The 27,532-nt window shown below is 42.1% G+C and overlaps 1 protein-coding gene across 1 annotated transcript in view; it reads left to right on the top strand.

The window, feature by feature from the left end:
- LOC143029618 (coiled-coil domain-containing protein 137) overlaps window positions 1–20,060 on the top strand; it is a 34,468-nt gene extending 14,408 nt beyond the window's left edge. The window contains exon 6 of the mRNA XM_076192364.1: window positions 19,776–20,060. Within this exon, the coding sequence (XP_076048479.1) occupies window positions 19,776–19,970 (195 nt within the window). The 3' untranslated portion in view covers window positions 19,971–20,060. The remainder of the gene's footprint in view (window positions 1–19,775) is intronic.
- Window positions 20,061–27,532: the final 7,472 nt, after the last annotated feature.

Raw genomic sequence — 27,532 nt, 5'->3', positions numbered from 1 at the left:
GGCTTGCTTGATGGGCGTCGCATCTTCCCGTCCACGTCATGCAGCGTCAGGTGGGTCCTTTCAGGGGCATCCCGAAAGCTCTCCTGGTATCGTCTCTGCAACTCCAGTAGGTCCTCTCGCTGCTCAGCCGAAAGATGACCCAGCTGGCTCACCACCTGTGGCCACACCTCTGCATTCGCCTTCCACGTCATCTCAAAGGTGGGGAAGGTCGAGTCCTCGTCTTCCTCAGGCCCTACCGCCAGACACACCCACATCACTCTTGTCCCTCTCCTGGTACGCTTTCCACACACCGAGGTGACACAACTGCTGCTTCCGTCTCCTACCCGGAGTGACAACCACTTTGTTCAGTTCCCTCACTCGTTTTGTCACGTCGTACGGGTCGCTGAACCTCGCTCCTCGTCTAAACTCTCGCACTTTCGCCTTCACTCGCTCTTGAACACTCTGCCAACACGAGGTCAACCTACTTCTCACTGCCTCCACCGACTTCATCACTCTTGGATCACCTTTATGTCCTGCAAAGGAATTATCATGCCCTAATCGCATAACTCCTTCCCTGTAGACCTTCGGCAACACTATTTGTCGCCTATCAGACCATCCTGCGTCATCAGTAGGGCAGGTACTATCCACCCACTTGCGGACTAGTACTCCCGACTCCAAATAGTATTCCTTTGACAACTCACTCTCACTCACCACTCCTTCCTTCCGCTCTCTCAAATCGGAGCCAACTCTCTGTAAGCCACGGGGGATCATGGCCTCCACCTCCTTCTCTCCCATTCCCTGTAAGACACTGGGACCCCTTGTTTCTCCCTCCTTCTCTCCAATTCTTTGTGAGTCATTAGGACTCTTTTCTCCTTTCTTCTCACCCATTCTGTGTGAGTCGCTTAGACTCCATTTATCTCCTTTCTTCTCTACCTTTCTGTTTGAGTCACTTAGACTCCATTTCTCTCCTTTCTTCTCTCCCTTTCTGTGTGAGCCACTTAGACTCCACTTCTCTCCTTTCTTCTCTCCCTTTCTGTGTGAGCCACTTAGACTCCATTTATCTCCTTTCTTCTCTCCCTTTCTGTTTGAGTCACTTAGACTCCATTTCTCTCCTGTCTTCTCTCCCTTTCTGTGTGAGCCACTTAGACTCCACTTCTCTCCTTTCTTCTCTCCCTTTCTGTGTGAGCCACTTAGACTCCACTTCTCTCCTTTCTTCTCTCCCTTTCTGTGTGAGTCACTTAGACTCCATTTATCTCCTTTCTTCTCTCCCTTTCTGTTTGAGTCACTTAGACTCCATTTCTCTCCTGTCTTCTCTCCCTTTCTGTGTGAGCCACTTAGACTCCACTTCTCTCCTTTCTTCTCTCCCTTTCTGTGTGAGTCATTTAGACTCTTTCCATCTCCCTTCTTCTCTCCCATAAACAGGCGAGTCAGGTCAAACACTTCCGACTCGCTGCCTCGTTCCTCACGGAACAGGAACCTCAAGTCCACCTCTGTCTCGACTTGAGTATTTTCACTAGGGATTCTTCCCTCGGGATTCAGACTGTCCTTACATTCAGGATTTCCACAGCCTTCCCCTCTCGAGACCTTTATTGGCCTCACTTGGTCCTTAGACCCTTCTCTCTCTCTTCTCTCCCATATAGGTGTGGGACTCATCTTCCCACCCACTAAGTCATTTCCTAGAATGACTTCAACTCCTTCCACTGGCAACTGATCTACTAGGCCTATCTTTGCCTGTCCCTCATATAGAGGTGATTCCATATCTACCTCTACCAGTGGCACCTTGGCTAGGCCTCCTAGGAAGCCTATAACTACTCTCCCTTTTGCTACAGGTTTTTCAACTAAGCTACTCAGCATTACTGATTGGAGGGCTCCTGAGTCTCTCAGAATGGTCACCTCTTTTCTCTTCTCTCCATTTATGGTGACTGTTCCTTGAAAAAGGAACGGGTCATAACCTCTCAAGTGAGGTTTCATCTCATCCTTCTCCATGCCGTCTGTGGCAACCTTACTCATGAGGGCCACTACTTTGGTGGTCTCCTCCTCGTCCTCCCCCTCTCGGACTTTACTTTCTATGTGGGTGTCCCATCTATTTAATAATACTATGGGTTTAACCCCCTCTATTTCCCTTCTCCTGTGCCAACAATCCCTCGTCAGGTGGCCTATCCTTCCACAATAGCTACATGAAATTATTTGTGATGACTTACTATAGTCACCTTTCTTGACCTCTAGGGATTTTATAGGTCCACCTGAGGAGGTTGATTGTGGGATCCTCGGCTGTTCCTCTCTCCCCCTTGGAGTAACTGAGAATTTCCCTGCAGTAGGTTTAAGTATTTCATATTTATCTGCTAATACTGCAGCCTCTTCCAACTTCGAGACTTCTTTCTCCTGAAGATACAATGACACCTCTTTAGGGATGGATCTCAGATACTCTTCCATTAACATTAACTCAGCTAGTTTTCTATAATCTCCATTTATGTTACGGGATCTTACCCATTGGTCCCATAACATTCTTTTCTCTCTACTAAATTCAACGTGTGAGATATTAGATTGCTTCCTCAGATTCCTAAATTTTACCCTATAAACTTCAGGCACTAATTCACAGGCTCGTAGGATGGCTGCTTTGATTTCATCGTAATCCTTTGTTTGTGAATCCTCCAAAGCACCATAAACTCTTAGCGGTTTGCCTCTGAGGCTTGTTCGCAACAATGCAGGCCAATACTGCTTCGGCCACTGATAATCTTCCGCTATTCCTTCAAACGTTCTAAAGTAAGTATCCACCTGTGATTCATCAAATTCAGGAAGCAATTTAGCGTTATGTACTACATCAAAATTGAGCCTCCTATTCACGAATTGAGATTCTGATAGCACTCGTCTACTTTCTTGTAAGTTAACTTGAAGTCTAAGGTTTTCATTGTCTACTCTAGCCTTTTCAGTTTCTTCCCTCTTTACTTCAGCTTCTATCTTAGCTCTCTCAGTTTCTTCCCTTTTTACTTCAGCTTCTATCTTAGCTATCTCTAACTTCAACCGTAATTCGCTTAATCGAGACTCAGTGTTTTGAGATTCACCCTTCTCCATTTCTTCTTCCACTTCTTCCTCTTCCTCACATTCTGAAGTGACAAACTCTCTATCTGCCCTTCCTTCATCTCTCATTGCCCCACTTTCATCTCGATTATGCACCATTTCTACAACAATTCTTACTAATTCAGTTTTATTCGCATCATGTGCGTACTCAACCCCTAGACTTTGTACTATGAATCTCAAGTCGTTAACAGTAAGGCTCTGTATATCCTTTTTAGTAGGTTGTTTGTGTACAAACTCCAATACCTCCTCTGTACTTGTCAACTTCATTTTCTCACACTATTGATCCTATTTAATACTAAATATTTTCGTTGGTAATTCTTTCACTTTACCGTTAAAATCCTGGCAAGGTCGCCAATTTATATGTTACGAATCTCGCTCACCTATCTGACTTGCAATAGATTAAGTATGTGAAATGAGTTCCCAAGACCCCATGTCTTTGGGATAACTCAAATAGAAATTGTAAAGTTGTCAGACTCGTAACACATAGTAAGAGTGAATGGGTGACTGAGTTCCCAAGACCCCATGTCTTTGGGAAAACTCCAATAGAAATTACAAGGTCGCCACTTGATTTTATTAAAATCAAGAAAATCAAGAAAAATGAAACGCACAGAATAACGTTTAACACTATTCATTAAAACTCAACAGGATTACATGAAGGATTACAATCACTAAACTTCAAGTGTGTAAATAAGTTTACATTCAAATGAGTAAATATATTTCAAAACAGAAGATTCCCGCTCGAAAACTTTTAACGGGGGTGAAAGAAGATTAATTAATTAATTAATACTTTACCAACGAAAAACACTGTCTAAGTCACTACTATAGACATTTCCTACTACTACATGGTGTGAAATTCTCACCCTAGCTGAGTTAATGACTCTTACGACTAATACAGGGGGAGTACAGAGGACTTACTTCAGCCGACGACCCCCTTCGAGGCGACACCTTTACACCGTACTCTCTACTCTCAAACTGATTCTGACACGCCCAAGTCGCCCTGGTTCTTCTTCAAAAAACCCTCTGATTGGCCCATAGGAATTGCGTCTATGGTGGTTGAACCTCATTGGTCAATTAACTAAAAACGTTCTCCTTCGTTCTAGGCTGAGTGTTAGAACAAATACTCCATTGAGTAGGTTTTCCTTCCCACGCGTCCTCCTCAGTACTCGTCCTGTAATCTGATGCCCACGTTATCACGGGGCGCCGTTATCCAAAGTTATACTATCCCCACCTTACATATATGGGAATATATGTGACACCTCCCTCTTTAAGGTTAAAAAAAAAAAAAAATCTTGAAAAGATTTTTTTTGTTTTTGTTTACTTGAGGGAGAATATACTTACAATATCGACAGGCAATCGGCTACCACATTGTCTTCCCTCGTACATGACGAACATCTAAATGATACTCCTGCAAAAACAAACTCCATCTGGTTAAGCGGAGGTTCTTATCTTTAAACTTGTTAAGGTACTTCAAGGGATGGTGGTCTGTGAGAACCGTTACCTGGGCACCAACATGGACATGCACAACAAAATACTTAATTGCTAAGATCATTGATGGCATACCCTTTTCTTTGACACTCTTAGTTTAAGCACAACGGAATTATAAGTCTTTGTCCACTGGAACTTTGTTCCTTCCTCAATGATAGTCACTTATTGCGGGTTCACACGATACGGGGCTTGCTTGATGGGCGTCGCATCTTCCCGTCCACGTCATGCAGCGTCAGGTGGGTCCTTTCAGGGGCATCCCGAAAGCTCTCCTGGTATCGTCTCTGCAACTCCAGTAGGTCCTCTCGCTGCTCAGCCGAAAGATGACCCAGCTGGCTCACCACCTGTGGCCACACCTCTGCATTCGCCTTCCACGTCATCTCAAAGGTGGGGAAGGTCGAGTCCTCGTCTTCCTCAGGCCCGATAGAGACGGCATGCACACTACCGCCAGACACACCCACATCACTCTTGTCTCTCTCCTGGTACGCTTTCCACACACCGAGGTGACACAACTGCTGCTTCCGTCTCCTACCCGGAGTGACAACCACTTTGTTCAGTTCCCTCACTCGTTTTGTCACGTCGTACGGGTCGCTGAACCTCGCTCCTCGTCTAAACTCTCGCACTTTCGCCTTCACTCGCTCTTGAACACTCTGCCAACACGAGGTCAACCTACTTCTCACTGCCTCCACCGACTTCATCACTCTTGGATCACCTTTATGTCCTGCAAAGGAATTATCATGCCCTAATCGCATAACTCCTTCCCTGTAGACCTTCGGCAACACTATTTGTCGCCTATCAGACCATCCTGCGTCATCAGTAGGGCAGGTACTATCCACCCACTTGCGGAGTAGTACTCCCGACTCCAAATAGTATTCCTTTGACAACTCACTCTCACTCACCACTCCTTCCTTCCGCTCTCTCAAATTGGAGCCAACTCTCTGTACGCCACGGGGGATCATGGCCTCCACCTCCTTCTCTCCCATTCCCTGTAAGACACTGGGACCCCTTGTTTCTCCCTCCTTCTCTCCAATTCTTTGTGAGTCATTAGGACTCTTTTCTCCTTTCTTCTCACCCATTCTGTGTGAGTCGCTTAGACTCCATTTATCTCCTTTCTTCTCTACCTTTCTGTTTGAGTCACTTAGACTCCATTTCTCTCCTTTCTTCTCTCCCTTTCTGTGTGAGCCACTTAGACTCCACTTCTCTCCTTTCTTCTCTCCCTTTCTGTGTGAGACACTTAGACTCCATTTATCTCCTTTCTTCTCTCCCTTTCTGTTTGAGTCACTTAGACTCCATTTCTCTCCTGTCTTCTCTCCCTTTCTGTGTGAGCCACTTAGACTCCACTTCTCTCCTTTCTTCTCTCCCTTTCTGTGTGAGCCACTTAGACTCCACTTCTCTCCTTTCTTCTCTCCCTTTCTGTGTGAGTCACTTAGACTCCATTTATCTCCTTTCTTCTCTCCCTTTCTGTTTGAGTCACTTAGACTCCATTTCTCTCCTGTCTTCTCTCCCTTTCTGTGTGAGCCACTTAGACTCCACTTCTCTCCTTTCTTCTCTCCCTTTCTGTGTGAGTCATTTAGACTCTTTCCATCTCCCTTCTTCTCTCCCATAAACAGGCGAGTCAGGTCAAACACTTCCGACTCGCTGCCTCGTTCCTCACGGAACAGGAACCTCAAGTCCACCTCTGTCTCGACTTGAGTATTTTCACTAGGGATTCTTCCCTCGGGATTCAGACTGTCCTTACATTCAGGATTTCCACAGCCTTCCCCTCTCGAGACCTTTATTGGCCTCACTTGGTCCTTAGACCCTTCTCTCTCTCTTCTCTCCCATATAGGTGTGGGACTCATCTTCCCACCCACTAAGTCATTTCCTAGAATGACTTCAACTCCTTCCACTGGCAACTGATCTACTAGGCCTATCTTTGCCTGTCCCTCATATAGAGGTGATTCCATATCTACCTCTACCAGTGGCACCTTGGCTAGGCCTCCTAGGAAGCCTATAACTACTCTCCCTTTTGCTACAGGTTTTTCAACTAAGCTACTCAGCATTACTGATTGGAGGGCTCCTGAGTCTCTCAGAATGGTCACCTCTTTTCTCTTCTCTCCATTTATGGTGACTGTTCCTTGAAAAAGGAACGGGTCATAACCTCTCAAGTGAGGTTTCATCTCATCCTTCTCCATGCCGTCTGTGGCAACCTTACTCATGAGGGCCACTACTTTGGTGGTCTCCTCCTCGTCCTCCCCCTCTCGGACTTTACTTTCTATGTGGGTGTCCCATCTATTTAATAATACTATGGGTTTAACCCCCTCTATTTCCCTTCTCCTGTGCCAACAATCCCTCGTCAGGTGGCCTATCCTTCCACAATAGCTACATGAAATTATTTGTGATGACTTACTATAGTCACCTTTCTTGACCTCTAGGGATTTTATAGGTCCACCTGAGGAGGTTGATTGTGGGATCCTCGGCTGTTCCTCTCTCCCCCTTGGAGTAACTGAGAATTTCCCTGCAGTAGGTTTAAGTATTTCATATTTATCTGCTAATACTGCAGCCTCTTCCAACTTCGAGACTTCTTTCTCCTGAAGATACAATGACACCTCTTTAGGGATGGATCTCAGATACTCTTCCATTAACATTAACTCAGCTAGTTTCCTATAATCTCCATTTATGTTACGGGATCTTACCCATTGGTCCCATAACATTCTTTTCTCTCTACTAAATTCAACGTGTGAGATATTAGATTGCTTCCTCAGATTCCTAAATTTTACCCTATAAACTTCAGGCACTAATTCACAGGCTCGTAGGATGGCTGCTTTGATTTCATCGTAATCCTTTGTTTGTGAATCCTCCAAAGCACCATAAACTCTTAGCGGTTTGCCTCTGAGGCTTGTTCGCAACAATGCAGGCCAATACTGCTTCGGCCACTGATAATCTTCCGCTATTCCTTCAAACGTTCTAAAGTAAGTATCCACCTGTGATTCATCAAATTCAGGAAGCAATTTAGCGTTATGTACTACATCAAAATTGAGCCTCCTATTCACGAATTGAGATTCTGATAGCACTCGTCTACTTTCTTGTAAGTTAACTTGAAGTCTAAGGTTTTCATTGTCTACTCTAGCCTTTTCAGTTTCTTCCCTCTTTACTTCAGCTTCTATCTTAGCTCTCTCAGTTTCTTCCCTTTTTACTTCAGCTTCTATCTTAGCTATCTCTAACTTCAACCGTAATTCGCTTAATCGAGACTCAGTGTTTTGAGATTCACCCTTCTCCATTTCTTCTTCCACTTCTTCCTCTTCCTCACATTCTGAAGTGACAAACTCTCTATCTGCCCTTCCTTCATCTCTCATTGCCCCACTTTCATCTCGATTATGCACCATTTCTACAACAATTCTTACTAATTCAGTTTTATTCGCATCATGTGCGTACTCAACCCCTAGACTTTGTACTATGAATCTCAAGTCGTTAACAGTAAGGCTCTGTATATCCTTCTTACTAGGTTGTTTGTGTACAAACTCCAATACCTCCTCTGTACTTGTCAACTTCATTTTCTCACACTATTGATCCTATTTAATACTAAATATTTTCGTTGGTAATTCTTTCACTTTACCGTTAAAATCCTGGCAAGGTCGCCAATTTATATGTTACGAATCTCGCTCACCTATCTGACTTGCAATAGATTAAGTATGTGAAATGAGTTCCCAAGACCCCATGTCTTTGGGATAACTCAAATAGAAATTGTAAAGTTGTCAGACTCGTAACACATAGTAAGAGTGAATGGGTGACTGAGTTCCCAAGACCCCATGTCTTTGGGAAAACTCCAATAGAAATTACAAGGTCGCCACTTGATTTTATTAAAATCAAGAAAATCAAGAAAAATGAAACGCACAGAATAACGTTTAACACTATTCATTAAAACTCAACAGGATTACATGAAGGATTACAATCACTAAACTTCAAGTGTGTAAATAAGTTTACATTCAAATGAGTAAATATATTTCAAAACAGAAGATTCCCGCTCGAAAACTTTTAACGGGGGTGAAAGAAGATTAATTAATTAATTAATACTTTACCAACGAAAAACACTGTCTAAGTCACTACTATAGAAATTTAATACTAATACATGGTGTGAAATTCTCACCCTAGCTGAGTTAATGACTCTTACGACTAATACAGGGGGAGTACAGAGGACTTACTTCAGCCGACGACCCCCTTCGAGGCGACACCTTTACACCGTACTCTCTACTCTCAAACTGATTCTGACACGCCCAAGTCGCCCTGGTTCTTCTTCAAAAAACCCTCTGATTGGCCCATAGGAATTGCGTCTATGGTGGTTGAACCTCATTGGTCAATTAACTAAAAACGTTCTCCTTCGTTCTAGGCTGAGTGTTAGAACAAATACTCCATTGAGTAGGTTTTCCTTCCCACGCGTCCTCCTCAGTACTCGTCCTGTAATCTGATGCCCACGTTATCACGGGGCGCCGTTATCCAAAGTTATACTATCCCCACCTTACATATATGGGAATATATGTGACAATATACATGCATATACCAAAGGCTTTTTTTCCCTTTACATGGGGGGTAGCCAAAAAAGAAAAAGGAATAGAAAACACTCCCACCCATTCCATTTTCTATATATTCCACTCCTCTCCACCCTCCTCCCTCCCTCTTACCTTGGCACCACTTAGCACAAAATAAAGCATGAAGAATAGCATGAGGAATAACAAACAGACTTCACAAAAAAAAATCACCAATGGAATATCAATACTTGGAAACTAAAATTCTTCCCAGAAAGCATTACACAAGAATGATAAGCACACAGTTCCATGCAAGAGACTTGGAATCCACCAACCTCTCACACTGCATCAAGCACATCATATGCAACATAGAAATGGGATATTGGTTGCATATTATTGTGGGGTATAAATTACCTAGTAGCATATGGACCAGAGCCACACATCATTTTGTCTTTGTTAAGGGAAATTCCACTAATAGAGAAATTATGCTACTTTATTGCACTGCAACTGTCCCTCCATCATGCTGTCCCCCCTCTTAATACTGTCTTGTACCACTTCTTTGAGTATATGTTTCCTTTTATTGCCTCCATCCCTTGTGGTAGGGGGAAGAATGAATACTGCCAAAGTGTTTTCGGGTTCAGATCATAAAAGGTGGCTGAAACAGGGTGGAGTAATGGGACTAGGTATCCTGCACTCTGTAACCCTATTCCTATGAGAAGTTAAGGCATAAGAGGGTTTGGGAGGAGTTTTCTAACTAGAACACTAAGGTTTGGGTCTTGTAATCTGCATGGGTATGGTACAGATGAGAGTAAAAGGGAAGAGATAGGCAGTATGTTTGTGAAAAGGAACATAGATGTGTTGGCATTAAGTGACACTAAGTTGAAAGGGAGGGGTGAGTTTAAGTTTGGGAGTGTAGTGGGGAGGGTGTTAGGTGTGAGGAAAGGACAAGGGAGGGAAGGGGTGACTCGACTAACAAGTGAGGAGATAGGTAAGCGTGTGGTGGAGTGAACATAAGAATGAAGGAGACTGCAAGAGACCAGAAGGCCTACACTAGACAGTTCCATGTCCATTACCACCTATCATCCTCATTCATAAAGTTGTCTAACCTTTTCTTAAAACAACCAATAGTTTCAGTGCTCACTACATGGTCACTAAGTCAATTCCATTTGTTGACCAATCTATTGATAAACCAGTTCTTGCCTATTTCCTTCTTAAATCTATATTTGTCCAATTTAAATCTATTACTGCGAGTCCTGCCCTGTTGTCTCAATATGATGACCTTGTCTGCATATTTGTTAAAACACTTGATGCACTTGAACATCTCTATTATATCACCCCCACAATCTGTGTCTTTCCAGAGAGTATAAATTATAGTACCTAAGCCTGTCCTTGTAAGGTAAATTTCTTATCATTTTGGTCATTCTCCTCTATTGATTCTAGTGAATTGATATCCGTTCAATAGGAAGGAGACCAAAACTGTACTGTATAATCAAGGATGGGTCTATCTAATGCCAGATATAATTTGATAACTACTTCTGCACTTTTATTCATAACAGTCTTAGCATTGAAACCTATTTCCTGGTGCTAATACACTGTTTCCTGGATTTAAGGTGAGGACTCACTAGAACTCCCAAGTCTTTCTAGTACTCAGTTTTCTCTGAAAAGGTGTTATCTAAGGTATACCTGCTTTCTGGGATGTGTAAACTTATGTTTAACCACTGCACTTTAAAATATGGAAGTCCATTTGCCATATCACCAACCATGTGAACAATTTCTTAAGATGTTCCTGCAGTATCTTGGCATCTTCTCCTTACCTAATTTGGTGGCCTATTTTAGTGTTGTCTGCAAACTCACTAACATATTAATCCCATTGTACAAGTGGTGTATATACATAATGAACTATAAAGAACCCAAAATCAAGCCCAGGGGAACTCCACTAGTAACACTCCCCCATTTGGATTTTACACTGTTTATGGTGACCCTCTGTTTTCTGTCACTGATCCATGATCTAATCCATTCAAACACTTTTCCTCCTATGTCATGGGCTTTGACTTTATTTAATAGTCTCTGGTGGGACACCTTGTCGAATGCTTTACTAAAGTCAAGGTAAATAACATTATAATTATCGTTGTTATTGGACACTTTGTAGACATTTGGGTAAAAAAAAATAGAAGATTAATTACATATGTCTCACCCTTGGTGAACCCATGCTGGGAGTCACGAATCAAATTATGTCTCTCAATGTGGTGTCTGATTCTATTAGCTATTATTGATTCAGCCATTTTACCCATAATGGACATCAAACTGATTGGCCAGTAGTTGTGCATAAACAATTTGACACCCCTATTTGAAAATGGGAACAATATTTCCCTGCCCCCCCAAGAAATTGGCAGAAAACCAATGTCTCCCAATTTATTAAATATTTCCATTAACTGGTCACAGATTTCAAATTTACACTCTTTTAACCTCTTCCATACGGTGCCGCCTACGTAGGCGGCATGAGGAGCAAGTGGATACGCGAGGCTGCCATATCGGCGTCTTGATTGTATTTATTGTAGTTGTCCCTGCGTAACTGACATACTCTCTAAACTGGCTTCATCACATTTTCTATGGTTATCAAAATTCACGGGTGAAAGAGAGAACGATCGATATAAGCGATGACTATTTTTTATGGTGCGAATATTATGACGCAACATCGTACGTCTGGCAGCTAATGCTGCCCGCGAGATTTCGGCCCGGAGTGAAGTGGTTAATACTCAGAAATTTTTCATCTTGACCTGGGGATTTTGTAGCTTTAAATCTGTTTGACTACTACTGCCTTTCTGATGCTGATGATAGTAAGTCTACTTCCCTCATCTCCATTGAAGGTTGGATTGCAGTCAAGTACTATATCTAATCTTTCCTTTGTAAATACTGGTACTGTGAGAAAATATTTGTTAAACACCTCACTCATTTTTTTCCTCTTAATCTAACATGATATACATACATACATATACCAAGGCTTTTTCCCCCATACAAGGGAGGTAGCCAAAAAGGAAAAGGCATAAAATCATTCCCACCCATTCCATCCCTGAATACACTCCACACCCCTCCACCCTCCCTCTCATCTTAGCACCTCCTGGATGACGGGTCATCCCTGCACCTTGTCCACTGCCCTGGGTCAGAAGCAGTGTCGCAAGACACAGCACATCCACAGCAAGGCCACTTCATTAAATCGGCAACCCCCCCCTCTCCATTCCCCCAGGCATAAAAGGAGAAGACGGGGAGAAATCCCTTCGGGCTGCATCAAATTTTGCTCACACATACTACCTCACCCCCCATCCCCCCGCCCATTCCACCTCATGCATCACAACATCATCCATATACAACCATTCTCCATTGACCCCTGTCTTCTGTCCTCTCCTGTCCTTCCTCAACAGACATTCCCCTCTTCCCCAAAGCCCCCTTCACCCCATCCATCCATCTCATCCTAGGACGTCCCTTCATGTTCACTCCCTCCACATCTGCCTTCCATACCTCTTTTACTAGTCTTTCTTCACTCATTCTTTCCATGTGTCCAAACCATCCTAATACTCTTTCATCAACCCTATCTCCCAACTCCCTTTCCACCCCTGTTCTCCTCCTCACCTCCTCATTCCTCACTCTATCCAGCCTAGTAACTCCCATCATACTTCTCAGACACCTCATCTCAAACTCATTCAAACTCCTTCTCTCTTCCTCTCTTATGTTCCATGTTTCTGCCCCATACAGTGCTGTATGATATACTTGTCATTTTTAATTCGGCCTATCCTTTCCTTGTTCTTCTTTCTGTAAAGTTGAAAGAACCCCTTTTGGTTGGATCTTGCTTGTCCACCAACCTTAATTTCATAGTTACATTTTGCTGTACACATGTTCTTTTTAACCAGTCTAGCCATATCCTTTTACTTATATCTAAGATGTGTTTCCCCATTCTCTCAATCTGGCGTAAATACCTCTTCTTATTCCGATTTCGTTTTTCAGTCTATCTGTCATCCATTTGGAAGTTTTAGTATTGAACCTTATTGTTTTGAGGGGAATAAATATATTTTGTGCATTCAGAATCTAAGCAGGCTACTGAACATTTCGTCCAGATCACTGTCTGTGCTGTTGATCTCACCCAGGGTTTGCATACCACCCTCTGTGACCTGACCTTGGTCTGGACACTTGCCACGCTAATGACATCTGGGCTGAATGTGCACCTCACCATGTCACAGTCCTCTGGGCTAGCCTTGAATGTAACAAATTGTCCCAAATATTTTTTCAGATTTTAAAAATTGACTCTCCAGAAGTCAGATGCTAGAGAATTATTTGTACTATTTAATTCTTCTTACATACATACATACATATACCAAGGCTTTTTTCCCCCTTACCAGGGGGGTAGCCAAAAAGGACAAGGCACAAAAACATTCCCACCCATTTCATCCCCAAAAACACTCCACACCCCTCCACCCTCCCTCCCATCTTAGCACCTCCTAGATGACGGGTCATCCCTGCACCCTGTCCACTGCCCTGGGTCAGAAGCAGTGTCGCAGGACACAGCACATCCACAGCAAGGCCGCTTCATTAAATCGGCGACCCCCCCTCTCCGTCCCCCCATATAAAGGAGAGGACGGGGAGAAATCCCTTCGGGCTGCATCAAAATTTTTTGCTCACACACACTACCTCACCCCCATTCCCCCGTCCAATCCACCTCATGCATCACAACATCATCCATATACAACCATTCTCCATTCACCCCTGTCTTCTGTCCTCTCCCGTCCTTCCACAACCGACATTCCCCTCTTCCCCAAAGCCCCCTTCACCCCATCCATCCATCTCATCCTAGGACGTCCCCTCATGTTCACTCCCACCACATCTGCCTTCCATACCTCCTTTACTAGTCTTTCTTCACTCATTCTTTCCATGTGTCCAAACCATCCTAATACTCTTTCATCCACCCTATCTCCCAGCTCCCTTTCCACCCCTGTTCTCCTCCTCACTTCCTCATTTCTCACTCTATCTAGCCTAGTAACCCCCATCATACTTCTCAGACACTTCATCTCAAACACATTCAAGTTCCTTCTCTCTTCCTCTCTCATGTTCCATGTTTCTGCTCCATACAGTGCTGTTGGCACAATCACTCCTTCATACAGTCTCCTCTTAGCATCCATTCCCAGATTCCTATTCCTCATTACACTTTTTAAACCACCAAGGCATTTACTCGCTTCTCTCAATCTACATTCTACCTCCACCTTCACGCCACCCTTTCCTGCCACATTTGCACCCAAATATCTAAAACTATCCACTTCCTCCAGTTGCTCTCCCTTAATGCTCACTTCCAGATTACTGCCACCTTCACCCCTTGTACATCTCATCACCTTACTTGTACCCACATTTATCTTCTTCTTCTTACATAATTCTTCTTACATAATATTAAATGTTAATGTGGATGAAGGTGAAACTGGTAAAGGAGGTAAAGATCTTTGTAAGCACATTTGGACCTGGTAGTGAGAAGAGTGTAGAGGAAAGGGAGGCTTTTTGGGTAGATTTAGATGAGTGCTTAGAGAGTTGTGGAAGAAAGGTCAATGTAGTGGTATTAGATCTAGAGTAGGGGATGAACCAATAGATGGACTGATAGGTAAGTTTGGAGTACCAGGTAAAAACCATAGTGTAGAGCTGATGGTGAAGATGTGTTTAGAGTTGATGATAGCTAACACAGTGTTTAACAAAACAGTCAAGCATAAGTACACATGGGAGAGGGTGGTGGATGGAAGGGTAGTTGATAGGGCATTAATGGACTATGTAGTAGTGGTACCCAGGAGAAGAGTAGGAAGAGTTTTGGATGTCCATGTTCTTAGGAGAGCGAGTGGGGGAATATCAGATAATTTTTTTGGTGGAAGGTATGTTGAGAGTGGAGGATAGGTGGAGAAAGAGGAAAAGGGCTGACGGTAAAGAAGTACTTATACATACATACATACATATACCAAGGCTTTTTCCCCCTTCCAAGGGAGGTAGCCAAAAAGGGAAAGGCATAAAAACACTCCCACCCATTTCATCCCTAAATACACTCCACACCCCTCCCACCCTTCCTCTCATCTGAGCACCTCCTGGATGACGGGTCATCCCTGCACCCTGCCCACCGCCCTGGGTCAGAAGCAGTGTCGCAAGACACAGTACATCCACAGCAAGGCCGCTTCATTTAATCGGCGACCCCCCCTCTCCGTCCCCCTTTGCATATAAGGAGAGGACGGGGAGAAATCCCTTCGGGCTGCGTCAAAATTACTCACACATACTACCTCACCCCCCCGCCCATTCCTCCTCATGCAGTCACAACATCATCCATATACAACCATTCTCCACTCACCTCTGTCTTCCGTCCTCTCCCTTCCTTCCTCAACAGACATTCCCCTCTTCCCCAAAGCCCCCTTTACCCCATCCATCCACCTCATCCTAGGACGTCCCCTCATGTTCACTCCCTCCACATCTGCCTTCCATACCTCTTTTACTAGTCTTTCTTCACTCATTCTTTCCATGTGTCCAAACCATCCTAATATTCTTTCATCAACCCTATCTCCCAAATCCTTTTTCACCCCTGTTCTCCTCCTCACCTCCTCATTTCTCACTCTATCTAGCCTAGTAACCCCCACCATACTTCTCAGACACCTCATCTCAAACACATTCAAACTCCTTCTCTCTTCTTCTCTTATGTTCCACGTTTCTGCCCCATACAGTGCTGTTGGCACAATCACTCCTTCATACAGTCTCCTCTTCGCATCCATTCCCAAATGTCTATTTCTCATTACACTCTTTAAACCGCCAAGGCATTTACTCGCTTCTCTCAATCTACATTCTACCTCCACCTTCACTCCACCTTTTCCTGCTACACTTGCACCCAAGTATCTAAAACTATCCACCTCCTCCAGTCGCTCTCCCTTAATGTTCACTTCCAGTCTACTGCCACTTTCACCCCTTGTACATCTCATCACCTTACTTTTACCCACATTTATTTTTAGCTTTCTTCTATCACATACTCTCCCAAACTCTGCCACCAGCTTCCTCAATCCCTCCTCTGACCCTGCCACAAGCGCAGTGTCGTCCGCAAACAACAGCTGGCTCACCTCCCACTTTTCTCCATTTTCTTTAACCATCTCCAATCCCTGACTCACTACCCTAGCATTCACCTCTCGCACCACCCCATCCATGTATAAGTTGAACAGCCAGGGCGACATAACGCATCCTTGACGAAGTCCCACCTTTACTTCAAACCACTCACTCTCTCCATTTCCAATCCTAACACATGCTCTACTACTCACATAAAAACTCTTGACAGCTCCCAAAAGCTTTCCTCCTATCCCATAAATCTGCATAACCTCCCACAGTGCCTTTCTGTCTACCCTATCATAAGCCTTTTCCAGATCCATAAAAGCCCAAAAAACATCCTTCCCCTTTCCTATAGCTTTCTCACATATCTGTCTTACCACAAAGATCTGATCTACACAACCTCTACCCGTCCTAAATCCACACTGTTCCTCACCAATCACTCCTTCTGTTCCTCTCCTAATCCTCTCAATTAAGATTCTCCCATAAGCCTTCCCTACTACACTCAACAGGCTAATCCCTCTGAAATTACTACATTCACACTTGTCCCCTTTTCCCTTGTAAAGAGGAACTATACAGGCACTACTCCAGTCCTCCGGTACTCTACCCTCTCTCCAGCAAACATTAAATAATCTCACCAACCAGTCCACCATCACTGAACCTCCCTTTTTCAGACATTCTGCATGACATCCATCCAGACCAGGTGCCTTACCTGCTTTCATCATCTTTACAACTGCCTTCACCTCATCCTTCCTTATTTCTCCTCCATTCTCCTCACTCATCACTCTCATTTTCTTCGTATTTCCCACTGCAGCTATCTTTCCTTCCCTATCCTCCTTCACATTCAGCAACTCCCTAAAATATTCTGCCCATCTTCCCCTCACTGCCATCTCTTCCATTATCAACTCTCCATCTGTACCTTTTACCTTTTCTTCCCTACTTGATTCGCCTCCTCTTCCTCTCTTAATTTCTTTCCAAAACATCTTTTTATTACTTTCAAAAGTAGTACTTATAGTAAACTATTTAAATGAGAAGGAAAAGGAGCAGAGTAAAAGGAGAAACTGAGAGAAGTGTGGGAGGTGGTGAAGGATAGAGTAGAGGTAGGAGTGGAAGAGGAATAAGAGTGTTTCAAGGAGGAAGTGACAAGGTGTCCAAAGAGGGTATGTGGAACAAGGAAGATGGGAGAGAATAGAAGGAAAGGTAGTGAGTGGTGGGATAATGAAATGAAGAAGTTAGTAGAAGAGATGAAACAAGCATTAAGGATTGGTTGCAAAGTAGGACAAGATAAACATATGAGAGTTACAAAAAAAAAATAAGAGAAGCAAAACAGAAGAAAAAGGAGAGCAGATGTAAAATGGGGAAGGAATATGGCAAAATTTTGAAAGTAACAAAAAGGTGTTTTGGAAAGAAATCAAGAGTGGAAGGGTAGGTGACTCAAGTAGAGAAGAAAAGGGAAAAAGCACAGATGGACATGTTAATGGAAGAGGGGGAAGTAAGGGGAAGATGGGCAGAGTATTTTAGAGAGCTGGTGGATGTGGAGGAGGATAGGTAGGGAGTGGTGGCACATACATACATATACCAAAGGTTTTTTTCCCCCCTTATAAGGAAGGTAGCCAAAAAACAAATGCATAAAAACCACTCCCACCCATTCCATCCCTATCACACTCCACTTCCTTCCACCCTCTTCCCTCCCTCTTATCTTGGCACCTCCTAGATAACAGGTCATCCCTGCATATTGTCCACTGCCCTGGGTCAGAAGCAGTGTCGCAAGACACAGCACATCCACAGCAAGGGCATTTCATTAAATCAGCGACCCCCCCCCCCTCCCTCTCCGTCCCCTCATGCAGAAAAGAAGACGGGGAGAAATCCCTTTGGGCTGCATCAAATTTTTCTCATACATACTCCCTCACCCCCTATCCCCCCGGGAGTGGTGGTAGTAGTGATTTTTGGGCCTTTATGGATTTGGAAAAGGCTTATGACAAGGTAGATGGGAAGGCACTGTTGGAGGTTTTGCAGATATATGGAATTGGAGGAAAGCTGTTAAGGACAGTCAAGAGCATAAGAATGGATGTCAGGCAGTGAGATGGAAGTAAGTCTTAAGGAAGGGAGACTGGAGGAAATGGATAGTTTTAGGTATTTGGGGATGCATTTGGCAGGAAAGGGAGGAGTGGGGGTGCAGGTAAATTTTAGATTGAGAGAAGTAAACAGATGCCATGGGGGATTATAAAGTGTAATGAGAAATAGACATTTGGGAATGGATGTAAAGAGATTATATGAAGGGGTGATTGTGCCAACAGCACTGTATGGAATAGAGACATGGAATTTAAGAGAGGCAGAGAGGAAAATTTAATGTGCTTGAGATTAAATATCTGGAAAGTGCCTTTTGCCTTGGCTACCTCCCTTGTAAGAGGGAAAGGTTTTTGGTATAGATAGCAGTATTCTACACAAACATGTGCAATAACTTAAACACAGGATCTCATAATACTTCCATATGAAATCACAGACTCTTGGGTACCTGGTTGTGATGATCCTGCAAGATGGACACAAGGAGAGAATTCTCTCTCTTCTGCCCTAAATTCCATCTGGAGATGCAGCTCCAAGGAGCAAACAATTGGTCCTCAACTTAGATCTAAGACAGTCTTTCAGGCAATGAGAGAGTGCAAAAGATTAGAGTGAATGGAGATTAGATTGAATGAAAGAACAAAGGAAAGTATGGTGTGGTCCAAAGGGAGGTCCTTCTAGTCTGTTAGTTTGCTACATTGTATTTATTTAATGTCCACTCATTCTGTATTTATTTATTTAATCTCCACTCAGAAAAGAATTATAATGTTTAACTTGTAAAATACCTTCTTATCCTTAAATATCTTTATAACCTGTTGGCTCCACCTCTTAGCCTTGATATTGTCCCCAATGGACATCTCATTGCTTATCACCAAGAAAATACTATATCTCCTTTATAAATTGGGTAGCTAGGTACATACATATTAAAGGGTCTTCCCCTTACAAAGTGGGTGGCAGAATTTAAGTCCATAACTGCCCCACACTCATCCATCACCCACTGAAATCTGTTCATTGTCCCTCTGATCTCAGAACCTCATAGAATGAAGTAATACTTGTCCCAGGCTACTACACTCCTTGAGTTAAAAAGCAATGCAGCAAAATACAGCATCTCCATAGTAGGGCCCGACAATCAGAGTTGGTATACTCCCACCACTTTTTCATCCACTCCAAAAATTTATGGAGCAAACAGGCCATGTCATTACTTCATACATATCACAGTCTCTTTCCACTCCCTCGTATCTGTTGCACTCTCTCTTCCTAGCTCAGTAGACCCTCTTGCATTTAATGTTCCCTTTATCCTATCTATTCTCCTTATCCTTGGTCTTCACAAGTTCACACGATCCTCTATTTGTTTTCTGCACTTTTGTTTTTGCTAGTCTTTTCTTGGTCACTCTTTTCATATGCTCAGACCAGCTAAGCACTTTTTTTATTTACTTTATCTGACAGCTCTCCCTACACTCTAGTTTTCTGCCCCACCATCAAGTGAATGGATGAATATGCACATAATTGGTTAGGTGTAAATATTATTTTTGTAATTCAAAGTGAATTTCTTATCTTGCAATTTTCTCTTATTCATAGGCAAGAACAGATAGCCTTCTGTTTACAAAGATGCTTGCGGGTAACAAAATGCAACCAGACTCAAGTAGCAAGGCTCCTACACCCTCAATGGCCAAGAAAAAGATACTGGAAGAAGAGCGTTTGAAAGCAGTAGCAGCTTATCGGCAGATCAAAGCTCAACAGTTAAAGAAGAACCCAATTTTTGGCAAAGGATAAACAAGATTGTTTAGCTTTGTCATTGTTATAATTGTGAAGAAAAAGCTACAATATTTTTATTGAGGTAAATAAATAAAATTATGTTGTAAATTTGTTTTATTGGTATGAAGTATACTTTGTCCATTGCTGTTATTCATTCCTATGGTTTACAATATAAATCTTTGAGACTAGTGATAGGATTTAAAGTTCTTGGTTGATGCTAGGCAGCTTTGTTCAAATGAAAGAGCATGTCTGGACTGGTGGGTTAATATATTCATAGTTCATGTGTCCCATATAAAGGAAGTGGTCTGTTGATGGCACAAAGATAAGCCACAAAATATGGTGAAGGTAAGTAAACTTAAAGGGATGTGTTATACTATTCCTCAACATTCAGTAAACCCTCTTTATTTTTGGAGTTAGGGGACACAGACCCTTTGTGAATTTGCAATTATGTAAGAAGTATATAACCAGTAATGTGACTTGCTGTATTGCTCTCTGACTTGGGTAATGGGCAGGATACAGGGATGATCCTTCATCTACGAGTAGCTAAGATAAAAGGGAAACAATGGTGACAGATGGGAGTGAAGTGGGTGCATGTCTTGACTGGCTTCCTCCCTTATAAAGGGGAAGAGGCCTTTGGTATAGAGATAGACATAACCAACACCTTGCCTTCCAAGTGAGAGCTCTTGACAGCTCTCACAAGACAGGTCTTCCAATGACAACTATTGCTTTTTTACAACCATACAGAGTTCATTGAAAATATCAGGAAGGTCTAGCAAAGTCTTTACAAATATGAGATCAATTTGAATTTTTTTTTAAAGCATTTTGTACTACATATTGCAGCACCCTTTTTATGAATGGAGTTAGTATTAGTGGTTTTGAAAACTTATTATTTTTTCCATCTAGATGGTAACAATGAAAGAAATAAAAGAAACAAGATATTATACTTTAAAACATGTATACAAAATCACATGACAGATACTAAGTGGCAGCATGGGCCTCACACTCAATTCCTGTCATACTGCTTTCTTATGTCTATCTTCCTCACCATACACCAGATAGGGCCCATCCCCTGTCAATTGTGGTGCCTCATGAAACTTCCCCACCTTGTATGGTCTTTTTAAAGTTCCTCTTCTTCCACACTCTCTATTATTGATCCTCTTGCCTCAATTGCTTCACTCACTCCATCCCTACATCTCTTTCTGGGTCTACCCACCAGTCTCCTCCCTCTCAGCTTCCATCGAAAATATTTAGTAGGGTACCTTTCTTGATCCATCCTCATGATATGTCCATACCATCTCAGTTTACTTTTGTCAGCAAGTTGTAATACTGATTCAGTGTCCAGTTCTTCCCGGATGTCATCATTTCTTTTACAATCTCTTCTTGTTACCCCCTTTATCAAACACAACAATCTCATCTCTGCTGTTTTTATCTTATTCTTTAATCTCATTGTTAGTGTCCAGGTCTCTGAGTTATATGTTAATACTGGTCTTAGTATTGTTTTATATATGATGGAAGTGGATACATTAATCTTAGATTATTTGTATATTTTTCAATTTTGTTTGTTATTTCTTTCTTCATGTAACACCTATCATTGATTTGAACTCCCAAGTACTTAGTCTAAAACCAATTTCAATTGTTGTCCATCTATTTCAATTTCAGTATCCTTCCTCTCTTGCCACCATCATTACCTCAGTCTTATTTGCATTTATTTTCACTCCTGAAGAGTTCAGTTCTTCATTCCAAGCATTCAGGGTATCCTGCAGCACTGTATGAGATTTATTGACATGTGCAATATCGTTGGCATAAACCAAAGTTGTCACCTCGGCCCCAAATTTCAATTTCTTCATGCACCTGTCCATGAACAGCACAAACAGTAATGGAGACATTACACTAACCTGTCTTACACCTTACGTCTGTCTCTTTTTCATTATAATTTCTCATCATGATAAATTGCATCAAATGAGCCATAATGTTCCATGAAGAATGTGAGAAGTCTATACCAGGAGGCACATAACTGCAGCATGAGCCATCACCCTTGCCCTATGCCCTTGGACTGTTGGGGCAGGTAACAATCACAGCTGAGAACCAGAGAAGTATGGGACTTGATGATGATTTAGTTTAATGTTGCAAAACTCACCTCTATCAGGAGGCTAGGATGGTGCCCCTTACAGAGGAATTTGCAGTGTGGTTCAAATCGTCATTACCTCTACCTCCATCACAAGCAGCAATGCCCTTCCCCACAGAGCCAGGAAGTATCCTATGAGACTTGAGCCCTCAACTATTTGAATGTAAGACCAGCATTCTTCTGATTGCACCATTGGCACATATCATCATGAAAATTACAGTAATATTCACATATGCCAGCCTGAGAACAGGATGTAGTGGATGTAATCAGATGTTGCAAATGTAAAAGCTTCCTCCACATAAGATGTCCCATAGCTTCCAGGTAACTGGCAACACCCACCAGGTTAGCCCAAAGCCACACTCTTGCCACTCAATAAAGAATAATGACCACTTTTCACTTTTACTATCCCTCCATCCTGTTAGCTTTCTTAAATCTCTTCTTTACTACCCATGTGACTCCATTCATATGGTGTAATATTATCCACAACAATACATACATATAACAACAGCTTTTTTCCCCCTTACAAGGGAGGTAGCCAAAAACAATGGCTACATTCTACCTCCACCTTCACTCCACCTTTTCCTGCCACATTTGCACCCAAGTATCTAAAACTATCCATTTCCTCCAGTCGCTCTCCCTTAATGCTCACTTCCAGTCTACTGCCATTTTCACCCCTTGTACATCTCATCACCTTACTTTTACCTACATTTATCTTTAGCTTTCTTCTATCACATACTCTCCCAAACTCTGCCACCAACTTCCTCAATCCCTCCTCTGATCCTGCCACAAGCGCAGTGTCGTCCGCAAACAACAGCTGGCTCACCTCCCACTTTTCTCCATTTTCTTTAACCATCTCCAATCCCTTGCCCACTACCCTTGCATTTACCTCTCGCACTACCCCATCCATGTATAAGTTGAACAGCCAGGGCGACATAACGCATCCTTGACAAAGTCCCACCTTTGCCTCGAACCACTCACTTTCTCCATTTCCAATCCTGACACAAGCTCTACTACTCTCATAAAAACTCTTGACAGGAAAAGGGGGTGCCAGAAATGTTTGCCTGGAGAATGGTTGTGAATAGATGATAAATTGATGCAGCCTGAATGGATTTCTTCATGTCTACTATGTATTCTTGAGTGCATGTGAGGGGAGAGTCTCCATGTTGTGAAGTAGTGGGGATAAACAAACTTAAGCTGTTGTGCTGTGCCTTGTTGCATTGCTTCTGACCCAGGCAGTGGGCAGAGTGCAAGGATGACATGTCATTTACAAGGGACAACAAATAGGTGTTGGTACTTGTCCGGGTAACAGAAGCAGTTCCCAGGGATCAGTGCCACCTTGTGGTGGTAAGGGGATCTTGTAGTGGTTTGGCTTCTATAACTGTTGGAGTGACATGCCATAACACCCTACAGACCATACAAAACAAAGCCCTAAGGACAGTTACAGGCTGCAAAAATACAACACCTACAGACCATCTACACCATGAAACAAAAGTCCTCAAAGTCAAGGATCACCTTGACATGAGAGGCACACAAACACTTGCTGCAGCCTCCACAAACACAGCCCACCCACTACACTACATGGCAGAACACACACACACACCAAGGAATGTCAAAACAACACCCAAACATCTATATCACACACATATACTCTCATCTCCTCCTCCATAGACACCAGCCTCCAGAAGCATATCCATAATCATGTCTATGACTCACTGCTCCATCTACAAACTCCATGCCAGAACCCCTGATATCCATTCCTCTGAATCCTGTCTCCCCCGAAAGGACAAAGTCCACTTGGCCAGACTGCGATCCAACCACCATCCAGTCTTTCTAAGCTATCAGAAGAAGCAGCAGGAACATATCACAGATTGCCCAGGATGCAATACGTTACCGCATACTACTCGACGCGTTACGGAAGACTGCATTGTAAACAGGGTTGCCAGGTGGTTCCAACATTTTGTGGCATTAATTTGTGTGAATTTTGGCATTTTTTGGCAACACTAATGCCCAATTTGGCAAGCCTTTTGGCAATAAAAATATATATATATATACATATATATAGAGAGAGAGAGGAGTAGTTACTTGAAAATGGAAGAATATTCTACTTCATCTCTATGAAAACCAAGAATTTTTATCAATGTAAAACCAATAAATTGGAAATAAGTAACTACATACCAGTAATTAAAAATAAGGGATAAAGTCTAGACATGTGTCCAGACACATTTTTTTAAAATGATTAAGTCATAGGCAGGAGGAAATACAGAAACAGGTACAAAACTAAACAAGTTTTTTCTATTCCAGGAATTAGGCAATTTCTCCATCAATATGAAACCTCTTACCATCTTCATCCACATCAAAACTAGGTTAATCATACATATAATGCTAACATAAAAAAATATGTATAAATAAAGTATGATTCCTTCCATTATCCAGCAAAATTTATCAAAGATATCTGATCTCAAAAGACAATGGAACAAAAATTGACCCATACTATTTGGTATTTTAACTAAAATATATAATAGAAAATAAAAGTTTGATTCCTTCTATTATCCAGCAAAATTTATCAAGACATTTCATTAGACACTAAAATTGACTCATGTATTGTATCTAGGTATGTTATAGAAAATAAAGCTTGATTCCTTCCATTATCCAGCAAAATTTATTAAAAAAAAAATTGTTGCATAAGACACTGGAACAAAAATTAACTCGTACTATTTGGTATTTTAACAAAAATATATTATATAAAATAAATAAAATTTTATTCCTTCCATTATGTAGTAAAATTTATCAAAACATTTCATAAGACACTGAACTAAAATGTATTATAGAAATAGCCTCTTTGTCTGCTTTACATACTCAGTCACCTTTAGAGCATAAAATTATCATCATCCAGGGCAGTGGACAGGGTGCAGGGATGACCCGTCATCTAGGAGGTGCTAAGATGGGAGGGGTGTGGTGTGTTTTCGGGGATGAAATTGGTGGGAATGTTTTTGTGCCTTGTCCTTTTTGGCTACCCCCCTGGTAAGGGGGAAAAAAGCCTTGGTATATGTATGTATGTATATCAAGATGGTCAAGTATTCCTTCTACCTGTTCTTCTTGTGTTTGATCTTGTGGCTTATTATACATACTTACATTGAAGTTTTGTAGCATGTCTGTCACCGTGAAATTTCTGCAACATGAGTTATTTGTGATCAAATGAGATTTTATCATCAGAATGCTGCTCAAAAGGTCACAGCTAATTTTGTTTCTTAATTTACTTTTCACAATTGTGACATGGCTGAACATTCTTTCTACAAATGCATTTGATATAGGCAAAGACAAAGCAGACAAAACTAAAGTTGCAAGATTTCGAAAGTAAGGTGAGCCAATGGCATTTGTGTGATTGTATATATAACACCAAAAGGCATTCATGTCATTGAGATCAACATCATATACTCTCCAATCAATTATCCTAATGTTCATATACTGAGATTCAATTTTATCTAGATCAACATTACGTGCAGATTTGATAGGAAATTATATACATTTCTCAAAATTTGGCATTTTTATGGCAAAACTACAAAAGTGCCATAAGTATTTGGCAGTTTTCTAAGAGATAGCCATTTTATGGCACATTTTGCCAAATTTGGCACCACCTGGCAACCCTGAAAATTTGTAAACAATGAGGAGGAAAGAGTGGTGGGCAGCTACCGGTAAAGTTACCGGTTTTATCGGTAACAGCCTTGACGGTAGCTTACCGGCAATAATTCTGCTACCGTTAAGGTTCCGTTAACCGATAAGCTATATCAAACACTCGTGGAGCGGTAAGCACGTCTCGGCTTGGTGGTACTGAGTGACGGTACTGACGGTAGTGGTGGGCAGCTACCGGTAGTTACGGGTTTTATCGGTAACAACCTTGACGGTAGCTTACCAGCAAAAAATCTGCTACCGTTTAGGCTCCGTTAACCGATAAGCTATCCCATAATACTCAGAGAGCGGTAAGCACGTTTCGGCTTGGTGGTACTGAGTGACAGTACTGACGGCCCTACGTAGGATGAAAATACAGGAACGTATTCAACGTGCTAGATCGTCCTGCTCCCTTCTCGGCCCACAGATGCACAGTACGAAATGTACGTATTCGAATATGAAAATTAACAGACGTGCTAGATCATTTTGTTCGCATCTCGGCCCGCAGAGGTTCAGTGCAAAATGTACGTATTCGATTAGTCAGCCTATGTGATCTAGAAATGAGGTGGTCAAACTACTCGAAAACTTTTCAGTCTGCCTGGTTAAAGGATCCCCTGTTTAAAAAATGGTTAGCGGAAGTGAAAGAGGATGGAAATAAGGCACGTTGTAAAGTTTGTAGAACGGACATGAAAGCTCACAGAACGGGGAGATTGGAGAGACACTGTTTCCACACTTACCAGAGCTTCATATTTAACTTTATATTTAATGTTTATTAATATATGCATATTTACATAAATGTACGCAGTTGCTAATGAAAGACACCATCTGCATGTTACAATCTATTTGTACTGTACTTGTATTGGAGTTAATCACAAACAAGTTCACAAATACACTTATCAGACTCGCACGAGTGATGACTGACAAGGATATATATATAAGCTATGGGTTGGGGCAGGGAATACAGTATACCACAACAGACTAACGGAAAGCAGAGACAAGAATAAGCGGGCAGAGACGATCAAAGATTCTGGTGGATTAACACTGTGCCCATTGAAGTGGCCTCTACGACGCAAGGTAACGTGTTATTCAAAAATCATATTTTGTTAGTGATACGCATGTAATTATTATTCGCGTAGTCCTAAGTAACTAATATTTGCGAGCCTTACCCTAGATTGATGGAGGTGGCGCGCGCTGGCGATTCCGGTGGGCATGTATCCAAATGGATACACAGAATGAAAAATAAAAATAAAATATATGCGTGTGTTTTTTGTCCATTTAAAGGTACTATAATATAAATATAGGGATCGTAGAGTCCTGCTAATACAAAATTAACGTAATTCCAATATAAAAAATGACAACTATGAACAATTGAAAAAAACTTTGACAGAAATTCAAAGGGTTGAGATTATGTGTTCCTGAGCCTAATATAAGAGGAACTTGGTAAAAAAAACATTATGAAAATGACCTACATATGTCAATTCATCTCACACAAAACCTTTAAAACCTCAATTGTACAAAAAAAAAAAAACTGTCCTGACTAAATGAAAAATGGGTGATTTTGGAAATGAATTTTTATGTGTAATGTGTAAAAATGATGCATGTAATTATTTTTCTTTTATGAAATTGTGTTTCTATGTGAAAAATATATTCTTTGTATGAAATTGCACTTACATAGAGACGGAAGTGGAGTGTGAGAGGGGGAGGGGGGATTGGTGCGTAGGCCTATGCACTGAGGGAGAGGAGGTAATGCTGTGACCTTACACGCACCCCCTCCCTACTCCCCGCCCAC

This window comes from Oratosquilla oratoria, chromosome 11 (assembly GCF_046742065.1).
Source record: "Oratosquilla oratoria isolate Oo_2021 chromosome 11, ASM4674206v1, whole genome shotgun sequence".
Classification (NCBI taxonomy): domain Eukaryota; kingdom Metazoa; phylum Arthropoda; class Malacostraca; order Stomatopoda; family Squillidae; genus Oratosquilla; species Oratosquilla oratoria.
Note: the sequence above shows the minus strand (reverse complement) of the source record. Positions and strands in the feature narration are given on the sequence as shown.